The 13074-nt window shown below is 30.4% G+C and overlaps 1 protein-coding gene across 1 annotated transcript in view; it reads right to left on the bottom strand.

The window, feature by feature from the left end:
• Positions 1 to 1381: 1381 nt before the first annotated feature.
• Positions 1382 to 13074, bottom strand: part of LOC308635268 (ER membrane protein complex subunit 2-like) — a 19807-nt gene continuing 8114 nt past the window's right edge. Inside the window, exons 8-10 of the mRNA XM_081269629.1 lie at positions 12070 to 12180; positions 10059 to 10163; positions 1382 to 1785 (exon numbers count right to left, since the gene is read on the bottom strand). Of these exons, the coding sequence (XP_081125755.1) occupies positions 1699 to 1785; positions 10059 to 10163; positions 12070 to 12180 (303 nt within the window). The 3' untranslated portion in view covers positions 1382 to 1698. The remainder of the gene's footprint in view (positions 1786 to 10058; positions 10164 to 12069; positions 12181 to 13074) is intronic.

Below are 13074 nucleotides of genomic sequence, written 5' to 3' on the forward strand. Positions count from 1 at the left end.
AGGAATATGTTGAGAATTGTCTGTCACGATGGGATTATCAGTACATTTAGGTTGAAGTTTATAAATATTACCATTGACAAAGTACTTAATAAGCAAAAACTCTTGGCAAGAAGTTATCTAAAAATAACTTTATTTTTTATGAGTAAAAATGAAGTGAAGCTAAGACTGACAGCTATAGAAGGCAAGAAATTAACTATTACACAAATAACAATTGGTAAAGTAAATAGTAATCTAGTGATGATGGGTGGTCAGAAGGAGAAAAGGTAGCAGGACAATGAGCAGGCACTAGTTTCTTTATAGCAAATGTAAATTTGAAATTGTTGATCATGGTGAAAATACATTTACCAGTTTCATGTACACAAAGAGTACATCTCTGTGAAAACAAAGATCAGTAGGGAAGAATTATCTGCATACAGGAGAAATTATTTCACAAAAGATATTTAATCAGCTGCTTATTACTCACTACAGAATAAGATGAAAAAGACTGTAACATGGAATATTAGACTAAATATAAAGAGTGATTTACTAATAGTAAGAATCATTCAAAAGTTAAAAGAAGTGGATATTGGCAATAGTTTTCTTCCTAAAGACTTACAGGTTATTAAAATTCTCCACAGTCCCTACTTGCCCAAATCCAGCAATGACAAGTTTGGAAGCCTTGTATACTGTTAGCAAAAATAAGTTTAATTTAAATATACATATATAAATTACAAACTAATACTAACAATAAATATTTGTCCTTATGAGCAACTGTCTGTTTTAAAAACTGATTTGTGTCTAAATAAAATGTTTAACTTTCAAAGTCCTTTCTTTTCCATTGAAACATGTAAAATACTGTTGAAGACAGGATAAAGATTGTTTTTCATGAAAATAAGAAAATGTAATTATAACTAGGAAGTTAATAGAATATGAGAATTGTAATAATTCTATTTCTAAACATAGTTTAAATTTTATCACTTGCCAAAACTGAAGGGAACTCAACCATTGCAACCTCTTTAATCCCTATTCTCTATGTACTTAAATATACCTTTATGTAATTTACAGTTATATTTCAATAAATATAATTTGTGAAAAGGCTAAATTGAAGTGTTACAGCACAGCCTAACCTTAAGGCATTTTATAAGTAGAAATATCTACATCAAAACAAAAATTTCACAGATATTGCAGAACTTTGGAGAATGACATACTTTAAAAGCAAGATTTCAGAACATAGCAAAGTAATTTAAACAGCCCAAAGGAATGCAAAGCAAAATCCAACCTAATACTATAAACAAGTAAGCTAGGTATGCTGTGTATTTCCAATCATCAGTGAGGAGTTAACTAGAAATTGAGCTAGACAATAATATGATTACAACAAAAAAGAAGCTAGGATCTTCATATGCAAGTTTAACAAATCATCATGGTTTATTTAACAAGGTTTATTTCTACATCAGATTGTGGATTAAAAGCAGTTATATATGTGATATGAAAAGACCGATGTACAATCAATAGGTCTTATATTTTTCTTCCATGGATTTCCCCCATCTCCCTGCTTAGTAGTAAAAGGCATTTTTAGGCTTATATAAACACATTCTTTACAACTGCCTCTTCACAGAAAATTAGAATATAAATAGCACTGGGCATTTAGTTAAATAAGTCACAGGTCAATAATTTCAACTGTGCAGTTGTGAAATCTAATGTCAAAGAGTTTTTGAAACCTTAAGACTGGGTGATCTGCAATGTTTCCAGCATGTCTTCAACTGCCTTTAGAGAGTATTTGGTTTCCTTCTTACTTCGGCCTGCAAACTAATTAAACAACAACAAAAGAAAGCTCTATTAGGCTCAATTTCAATCGCAGGTTAAAAAAAAAAAACACAACATCATCTTAATATTGCTAATGAAACTTAACATTAACTATTTTCTCACTAGCATGGAATCAAACATCTTCATAAGAACAAAAGTTAAGGTTTAAGAACCTTTTTATTAAGGTTTCATCCTCAGTTGAAGTGTACAAAGGTTTCACTCCATACTTGTTTGGTTTTAAGTAGTATGATAACATCATAGATTTGATTTTAAAACTATCTCATATTCAGACCCCAAACATGCATAAAATAACAAGCATAAATTTTAGAAATTTAACATATTTATTAAGGCACACAATAATAATTTCCACTTATCTCACCTCTAAACAGATTCTTAGTTTCAAACAAAGATATAATGTAAATTAAAGTACTTTTTATTAAATATTTTCAAGTTGCAAGTAATCAAAAAAGTCAAAGTTGGTCATATTTTAAGTTTACAGATTTATCAGTTGACTAATGATATGTTTTTGTAGCACAAAGCCTGTCAACACTCCACACAACATATTAAAATGATGCAACATATTTTTAAATATCCATTTTCTAGTTTATGAAATTGTAATTTACTTTATAAAACTAAACTGGGGTTGGATTTTATAATGAAAACCAAAAATAATACATCAAGTACTATCTCTCTCTATATAAAAGTAAACTCATGGCATCTTAAATTCAATATAGTACACATAATCTGTGGGGTTGAACACTGTTGAATACCCCATGCTGATTTCAAAATGAGTTTTCTAACTGGACTGACAATCTCCATCATTTATCAGTCTTATTTAACACAACAGATTTAACTGATAAATAAGTGTTATGAGGATGGAGGAAAGCTTAATTATATTATCTGTTTTCCCTTGGTCAAAGTATTAATTAAAATGTGGTATTAGTAACATCTAACATCTAGATAACATATTTTAAAGCAACTGACCCTGCCTTCAAATAGCAATGCTATCTTAAGTACTTAGTACTTGATTTATGATGTGTTTCTTTTCTTTCATAATTAACTAAGCAAACTTCTCATGACCTGTTCAGAAAGATTAAATAATCAAGTACAGGTAAGATTATAGAGGCATAGGCTTCACAAATTGGTAACCTGTCTCTGACCCTTCTGGCTACACCATAACATTACAACTCCCCTAGTTCCTAAAACATTAGCTTCTGTAGTTGAATCTTTATTTAATAGAGTAAATAAAAAGTTGTTGTTGTTGTTTTTTTTTTAAGGGAAATGCCATGGAAAGAGAAAAGCTCATAAAAATCAAGATCAATTTTATTTTTCCCTGAATTAAAGTATCACTAAGAACTGAAATGTTAAAAATACAAGTTGTAATTATAAAATATGGCAACAGTAACACCACATTTAAAACATTTTTTTTCTTCATTTCCCTTGGCAAATAAAGGATGTGAGGCATGGTTATTACTTATATTATCCCAGTTGATAAATTCACCTTCACAAGGATCTACAAAGAACAGAAAGCCTTTTCTTTTACCACTGCCTACCCAATGTAAACAGGAATGGTCCTAATCAGATACTTAAAGGTCTATTTCTGAGAAGAGAAGCTTTGATGGGTTGGGGGAGGGGTACAAAAATAGGATACCATGTGGTAACATTGACTCTTAATGTTTTAAAGCAGCAAAGTAAAAATTTAAAAATTGTAGAAAGCTAATGTTCTAATATGAATGTTAAGCTGTAGTATTTTTCTTGATTTGTACCTAACAAATATCATAGGAAGTGTGATTTTTTTAAATTAGCTAATTTTAAAACATCATCTAAGATGGTGTCAAACACTACTGACAAAACTGCAATTTACAATAAACCAACCTAAACTGTGTCAGAACAAACAAAAACAAAATTGGGAATATAAATCTATCACTTCAAATTTTGCCTGACATGTAATTATTCTGTCTATCCCAGAATTACATATCAATTTAACTGATTATGCTGGAATTACATTTTTTTCTTCAAATCATGATTTAATTTTCTGTTTCCCAAGGATAATAACAGAATCACTCCTGTAATCACAGATAACATACGGCTCAATAGTATAGGTGAATTTAACAGTATACCAAAGAGCATTTATCTGGAGAATTGTTAGCAGGTTCATGTTAAAGTTTTTCATGAGCATTAATCAAATGTGCTTGCTTCTATTGAACATGCTAAACCAATTATTTAACTGAAAAGCAAGCAGTAGCTATATTATTTCATTATTCAGTAGAGATGAAGAAAAACCATCTTTAAAAATTCATTTTTCTTTCATTCATAAATATCTAGAAAAACATTACTATAAGGAATATTTATTTTATACTTAATTCTAATTTACATGCCTAGATGAGAGTCACAGATCCCAGAATTTACCTAATCACAAAAATGTCAATCTCTGGAGGATGTACTTTTCCACATTATTCACAAATTTTGTGTTTTTCTTTTCATACAGTTATATGTAATTAAGTAAACTCTTCTTTCATACTTCTTTTTTGGATCTATAAGAAAACTCATCAAAAGAACAATAAAACAACCAAATAATCTTGCATATCAAAACCAGAAATCAATGATTTGTCCATTTTAACAACTGGGACACACTGAACAAAAATTAGCTCACACAATTTGTGGAAAATAGTATGGGCCAACAAAGTAATAGGATAAATAGAATAGAATGGCAGATGGATGAATCTCAGAAACATGCTGAGTGAAAGAAGCCAGACACTAGAGAGCCCATAATCTATGATCTCATTTACATAAAGTTTTGGTGCAGGCAAAATTAATTTGGGGTGATAAATATCAAATGACTGCTTGCCTGCTATGTGTGGGTAGGGAGGACTGACTACAAAGTGACAGATGGAAACTTTTGGGGGTGATGAAAATGCTGTGTATCTTCACAATACACTTTAAATGTGTGCAGTGTACATAATTCTATTGTAACAAAGTGGATAAAAAGGCAAATAAACTAAAACAAAAGGATGTGACTTAAAGATTTATAGAACTTGTGTCCCTTGAATCTGGGTTAACCAAGTGAGTTGTTTTGTCCAATGAAATACTAGCAAAATATGATACAATTAGAGGCTTTTTAAGCCTGTGCATATTGTAGTTTGCCTATTAGCTCCTCTTGGAATCCTGAAACTATCTTGTGAATAAGCCCAAGTTAGCCTGCCAAATGAGAGAAAAGATCCATTATCTCCAGCTGACGGAGTCAACTGTCAGCTATTTAAGTGAGTTAACCAACTATGGCATACCAGCAGAAATATGAATGAATTCAGCCAAAACTACCACAATTACTCAGCAGATCTCACACCAAACTGCCTACCTACAGAATCATAAGCAAATAAGGTATTTTAAATCACTAAGTATGCAAAAGTTAATGGATACAAATATTTAAGAATTTGGTTTACAGAAAGAATACAGAGAAACTTCCTAGAGAAAGTATAGAATATGAAAGCTTCAAAAACACCAAAAGATTTTAAAACCTGTTCCTTTTCTGGTGTTGAAATAAAAATAAATTTTGTTATGAGAAGTTATTCCTAATTCAGGAGTATTACACATTGCTATACAGAAACCTGACAGGACCAACTGAGAGGAGTGTTATCTTCCTACGGTGATATTCAAAATGAATTGAGAAATTGACAAGAAAATTTCCATGCCTTGTCTTTCCTATAGAATGAAGAAAAGACAAATCACACCTTCAGTAAGAAGTCTAAGATATCTCTGAGTAACTATGGAGTTTATGGTGTAATACTCAATGCCTGAGGAGCACCAGTAGTGCTTTCATAGCTTTTCCAAAGAACACTCAGAATTTATAAGACTTTATGAAAAGAAAATGGATCTCACAACATATTGAGAGAGTGTGCAAGGAGAGAAAGAGGGCAGGTACATGGAACTAAAAACAGGATTTGGTTCTATAAACAAACACATCTCATAAAGCAGGAAGGGTGTATTTGGCTAGAGACTTGATCAACTGGGCTTTCCAAATCACTGAAAAGAGTTTTTGAGTTATAGTAATTATAGTAATTTTATACTATTGAGAGCTGTATATCCTAAATGAAGAGAGAAATAAGCACAGGTAGAATGTCAATTGTTCACAAGAAAATAGAACTGAGGAAAGAATTAGAAACTACATTAACATCTTCAGATACATTTATACCTGATACATCTTATAGAGGCAGTATATTATTACCCTTAAGAATATCAACTCTGGAGTTAGCCTTTCTGCGTTTGGAAACAACTGTCATTAACCAGGTATGTCACTTTGGGAGCATTATTTAATCTTTCTGTGCTTTAATTTCCTCATTTGTAAAACAGGTGGGCTGGGGATATAGCTCAGTGTTAGAATGCTTGCTTAGCAAGCAGGAGGACCTGAGTTCAATCCTCAGCAATGTAAAACAAAAATAAAAAGCCCTGTAAAGTAGGAAAAATATGTAATTCATAATACAGCCTCTATAAATGTTTGTTATTTTTAATTATTATTTTAATTGCAATGATCGGAATAGGCTAAGAACGTGAATTTGAAATGATTCATAATGTAATTTGGTGATGTAATTCCAATGTAATTCATAATATAATAAAGCTTAACTCCTCAGAATACTTTCATTTTTTAAATTAGTGCATTGTAGTTATATATAATATATGGGTTCATTTTGACATAATTATACAAGCATAGTATATCACTGATCCAATTCAACCCCCATTACTTCCCATTTCCTTCCGCCTGCTCCCTTTCCTTTATTCTACTTCTCAGAATACTTTTAAAAGAAAATCCAGGTCCAGAGATATTATGCAATTTATCCAATGTTGCATAGTTAATAAATATCAGAGCTAAATTTTGAATCCAGACAATACAGATCTACCATCTGTGTCTTCTTTAATACACGGAACTAGTTCTATGGAATAGGATTCATAGTAGAATACAGAGAAGGACAGAAAACAATGGATATCCACATGGGATGAAATGGCTGCTATGTCACATCGTAAATAAAAATTTTTTTCCAAGTAAACTATGGATTTACATATGAAAGTAAAAAACTAGAATTCCTGAAGACACACAAGACTCTTCTGACCATTGAGTAGCAAAAAATTTATTAACAAAAAATAAAAAGTACAAACCATGATATATCCATGAAGGATATCACTGATAAATTTGATCACATTTAACTTTAGAACTTCTATTTGTCAAACTCATTTGAGAAGGAGAGTAAGAAAAGAGAGGTATTTGCTACATACATAACCAGAAAAGGGCTCATAATCAGAAAACCAAAAGAAAGAAAAAAAGAAAAAGTCATACAAACCAATAAGAAAAAGTAAGACTTTATAAAAGAGGATATCCAAATGGCCAATAAACACGACAGAATTCTCACTGGAAGATGCAAAATAAAATAAACGAAATACCACCATACACATACCAGAACAGATATAATTACAAAGACTGACAGAATCAAGTGTTAGTGAAGATATAAGTGATGAGAATTCTTTAAGTTACTTGTAGGAGTAAATCAACTAACTTGTAAAACTGTCTACATCTAATACAGTTCAATATACACATACTCTATGACCCAAAATTTCCACTGAAAAGTGTATATGCATCAGAAATGTATGTTAATGTTGACCAAGCAAAAATTCAGTGCAGCGCTATTCAGAATAGTCCCAAACAGAAAATAATCCAACTGCCCGTCAACAATTGAGTAGATATATTGTAATATAGTCATTCAATATACTACAGTATAATAAAAATGAATAAACTATAGTCATATACAAGGGTAAATCTCATAAACCTAATAGTGATTGAGATCAGGAGAAAATGAATACAACTGTATGATGCCATAAATTATAAAGTTATAAGTCAGTACTCTTGAAAAGTAGATATTGCAAGGACCTATCAGGAGGTGATGTTTATATTTATGTGCCTAGATGCATATTTATGACTTGTGTTCTTTTTTCTATGTTACAATTTAATAGAAATGGATTTAAAAAACATAGTTATGTCAAAAAAAGAACCTAGTAGTTAGTTGTTTCTCAAAGATAAGTTAAAACAATGATGAAGTGCGCATACTATTAGTTTTGTATTATATAAGTTTTATTTTTAAATCAATCACTCACACAAACACACACAGCAGGCCTACTTATTGTGTAACCCTATCTATTACAGATCTGAGATATCTCAAACTGTGTTTTTAAGCAGAACAATCTAGCTGGTATCTATAAATATTTTGACTTACAATACACTAAAAAACACTAACATTCTCTGCAACATATAACTACACAAAGGTGATTTTAAATGCCATGATTAAGATGATACTAAACTTTTAAATTAAATCTCTCCTATCTTCTCCAACCAGGAATATGAAAATAAAGAATCAAACAGCACCAAAAACAAAACCAACACAGAAGAAAACAAAGCCCACATTACATCTTCTTTCTAAAACCCTAGAATGTGATTTTGTCACCAGTAGCAGAAAGACCTATAAAAGATCAACAAGTCTGCAACAGGAGCAACACAAAGTAACAGAATAACCCACTTACTCTTTTTAAGAAACCAAAAATAAAATCATGAACAAGCATTAATCCCTTCAACAAGGAAACCTAAGTTGATGAATTATAAATGGTCTACAAAACTTGGAAAGTCTTCACAAGCTCCAAATCAAAAGCAAGTGTAATAAACTGTGCAAATGAGAAATTAAATAAGTTTACATCTAAGGCCTCAAAATCTCTCAAATAGTCAGCCAACACTCTCTTACAGAAGCACAAAACCTCATACAAGGAGGAATAACTGAAGCCAAATTTAAAAACCTCATACTAGGAGAAAAAACTGAAGCAAAAAACATATACTAAGAGGAAGACTGTTCAGATGCTAAGAGGAAGACTGTTCAGATAAGGAACATAAGAAGGGAGTAATGCCCAGAGGCACCTATTAAAAAAACAAAACAGGGCTGAGGATGAGACTCAAGCAGTAGCACACTCGCCTGGCATGCGTGCGGCCCGGGTTCGATCCTCAGCACCACATAAAAACAAAGATGTTGTGTCCGCCGAAAAATAAAAAATAAAATATTAAAAAAAAAAAACTGGCACAGCACTATATAACATTTAAAGTTGAGAGTAATATTTCAGAATCCAAGATCGTTAGAATTTTTTTAGGGTAGAACAGATAACTACCATGAAGTAAATATCTATGTTAGTTCTGACAAGCACTGGATATACAGAAAGGTCTTAATCAAGTTGTCTGTAACAAAAAGGAGGAAGCCATAGAATAGTCAAGTTGGGAAAGCTACCCTATCCTATCTTCCACTCCCCACATTCCATGTTTCCTCCTAACAGCCCAGTAAAACTGTCTTATTATAAGTGAAAAACAAGAAAAAAATTGTATAAAAATTATTATGAAGAGAAAAAGAATAAAATACAAAAAATGACAGAAAAAAATCTGAGAGAAAATGAATAGGAGGTAAGGAAAGGAAATCCAATATACTTATAATTGGAGCCCTGAAAAAAAAAAACAACTAAAGCAAGTGGGAAAAAAATCTATAACTATAATTCTAAAAGTATTTTTTCTCAAAGAAAATTACTGAATCTACATATTAAGTAACTGTGTTGTGTACTTAGGAAAACTTATACAAGAATAACCAACAATACATATCATAGTGAGATTGTTAGATTTTAAAGAAAAAGAGCAAATTCTTTTGAGTACCAGAAAAAAGTCAAAATCACATCTGAGAGAAACTCAGGATGGCATTAGGCTTCTTGACAGCAAAATTTTATCCTAAATAACAATGAAACTACATGATTAAGATACATAATTAAAGTAAATGTAAACCAAGAATACATAAACAGTCAAACTATTCTTTAAATATAAAGGCTGCTAGTTATAAACAATGGAAGATGTGAAAAAATATTTTTTCCCATGAGCAAATTTTCCTTGAAAAATATTTCCTGAAAAATCTCTTAGAGATGAGCTTCAGAGAACTAAGAAATGAATGTAGAAGTTTTAATATAAGATTTAAAGTGTAAGCAGACTGCAGAAACTTTAATAGTTTGGTTCATTTATTTTTAGGTTTTCCCTTCCTTCTTTATTTCTTGGGATACCTCTGATACATTCACATACCAAATATGCTTTTGAAATGGATCATGCTATTTATCTTACATGAAGTTTTAAAATTACTTCATATTTACCAAAGTTTGAAGAGACAAAATCACTAAGAAATACATTAACTCATCTACATAAAAACAAAATTATTAATACTAACCTGATAAGCTCTGTTTATTTGGCTAGCTGCCCAACTAGCATATTTCATGTTGTCCTTTTTCATTTTTGCACTTGCTTTTGGATTAGAAGCCATATGACTTGCAGACTAAAAACAAAGAAACATCAAAAGCAAAATTTATTTTATTCTAGCCAATCAAAAACGTATAAGGGTAACAGCTGCAGTGAATTGATAACAAAAAATTTTAAAACTATCAAAAGCTTTAAAAAATAAAGTTGAATGAAATTGGTGTTTAAAAATGAAAACATTTTAAAATACAGCATAATCCAAAGTAATGAGACAAAAGGGTATTTTAAATAATACCTGAAGTTATTTAATTGTTTATCTATATTCTTGTTACTGAATAGAATCAGCTTTCCAATGTCAGAAGCACTGAGTATTAATAGAAATCTCAAAAATAATTTATACTATACTAACAAGTGAAAAAATTTCAGTCCAATAGGAGTGATCTGACTTGACAAAAACAACTTCAACAGAAGACCTTTGAAAGAACATTCTTTTAACTAACCTATTTCTCTTTTCGCTAAAGAGCTTTCAAGTTTTGTTCTACAGAATTCATTAATAACTACAATTTGTTATACCCTCTCCTTTTTAAAAACGTATTTAAGAAATTCTTAATCTGGACCCATGAAGAATCTATAAATCCCTCAAATCATATCCTAATTTTTAAATGTATGTTGTATTTCTGGGGAAGAGTAAGGTATAAATTCTGTTTTATTCTTAAATATATCTTATTCTTAAAAGGATCTGTCACCCAGTGATTCATAAAAAGGTTAAGCCTTTCTTTTATACCTAAGTGGATGTTATAGGTTAACCTCCACTGTCAATGATGTATCTGTATGTTAATAACAAAACTTCTGTGTCTCATCACTTATTGGATATGAATTTTTGTAAATGCAGTGGTTAAAAGACTGGATTAAAATGCCTGAACTGAAATCCCAGCTTAAACACTTGGGGGCTCTGTGTACATATTTGGGTAAATTAATTAAGCCTGTATATCAGTTTTACCATCTGTGAAATGACAGAAATATTTATTCAAATACTTCAAATGAAGATTTAAGGATTTAAAACAAAACAAAAAAGTGCAAACACGATGCCTGGTGCATAAATTTCAATGTAAATGTATTATTAATAATGATGTATTGTCACACACAATTTTCAAAGTAAGTATTTAATTTACTTAGTAACATATATTACTGTTAACTATATCTCTAAGCACTTGAAATTTGGAATTTTCTTAAAATTCCTTTGAACAATATTCTAGCCATATTTTGTCATTCCTTTCTAAAAATTATTTATATTTCTTCCCATCACTTTTTAAAGCAAGTCTTTTTTTTTTACTGAGCTATAACAAGAAGATACTTATTAGAAAACTCATAGAAAGAGTAAAATAAAACAAAATTTCAAAGAACTGACCTATTAAAGTTTATTTTCTTAGTCTCTTTGATTGCAGAGGTGTTCATTTTATATATGAAGCTCAGCAAATTCTTTTATTTCCCATAGCTCTTATTAAATGGCTTTTCTAAGCTCTTCATTTGGCATAAAGCGTAGATAACTACATACTCCCAACAATTTCTAAACTTTTTTCTATGCCATAAAAATAATTAATTTGACATATTAGAGATTCTATTTTCTAATGTTTTTTATTAGCATAGTTTAAAAACATCTCACACAAGTAAACTTAGGTAACAAATAAAATAATGTTGGGCACAAATCCAAGAATATCAAAACAATTAAAATATATATAATATACTTTGTTATATATTACTATTTAATTGTGTAAGAGTAGATATCAATTCTGATATAAAAGATATTTTATACAGAAATGTCAAATAGCTAGGATATCTTAACATTCAAATATACAACTGCCTTACAACCTACTGTTATTAATACAAAAAAAAAAGAAAAAACAAGGAATGGATAAAGAGGATTGTTAAATGGAGTTTAAAAGACAGATTTTGCAAAATAACATTAAACATGCACCTCAACTCACCATGTAAAGCCCAAATAAAGCCCTCATATTTCTGTTGTTCAGTTTCAATGCCTGTGCAAAATACTTTCTTGAAAGTTCGAGGTTTTCAAGTCCACCCTGGGTATATTTAACCTGTTAAAAATTGCAGTGTGCTGAAACTTGTTTACTTTAAAATGCTTCATCATACCATAGGCATTAAGTAATCGAAACAGATATTATGTAAACAAATGCAAGATGTTAAAAGAATTTACCTTACGGTTGTTAATCTAATCTAACATAACTTCCCCTAAAAAACTATTCTATTCTATGAACATTAAGATCACTGAGTAGTTTCTAAAACTACTAGCACAATAAAAAAGCTCAGAAAAATTTCTGCTTGTATTGCCTTACAAGTGCTACACATCAGTATATTTTCTGTTACTACCATTACAAATCTAGACCTGGATATTGTGTTGCCCTTTTACATTTGTACTCTAATAATTAAGAAAATAATGATCCTTTTGCATTCCTTAATAATGAAGTCCTCTAACCTGATAGCATAAAATTATACTGATATTCTTTTTTTCCACTTTTCTTTTTTAGTTGTAGATAGACACAATACCTTCATTTATTTTTATGCGGTGCTGAGAATCCAGCCCAGTGCCTCACATGCTAGGCAACTGCTCTACCACTGAACCACAACCCTAACCCCTATACACCATTTTTAACCACAGACAGATTAAATACTTCCTTCATCCTAAAATACTGGCCTTAATATGAATTTCCAAAAAATATGAATTTAAAAACCATAATCACTGTAAATTTTACAGCAATTAAATGGTGACAATTGTGACATAAATTTATATTAGGAAAGAAAATAGTTTAATATACTATATAAAACACAAAGAATTCACCGTTTTAGTTGAAAGTCCAGCATTTCCACTGTAATAGTAAAAATTCAGAATTTCTTATTCCCTCAATCAATATTCATCAGATGGTTTAAATATTTACATATTCACCTCAATGAAAAAAAATATTCTTAGTACC

The sequence above is a fragment of the Spermophilus citellus genome, assembly GCF_964194105.1.
Source record: "Spermophilus citellus genome assembly, chromosome: 16".
In the NCBI taxonomy this organism is placed as follows: Eukaryota; Metazoa; Chordata; class Mammalia; order Rodentia; family Sciuridae; genus Spermophilus; species Spermophilus citellus.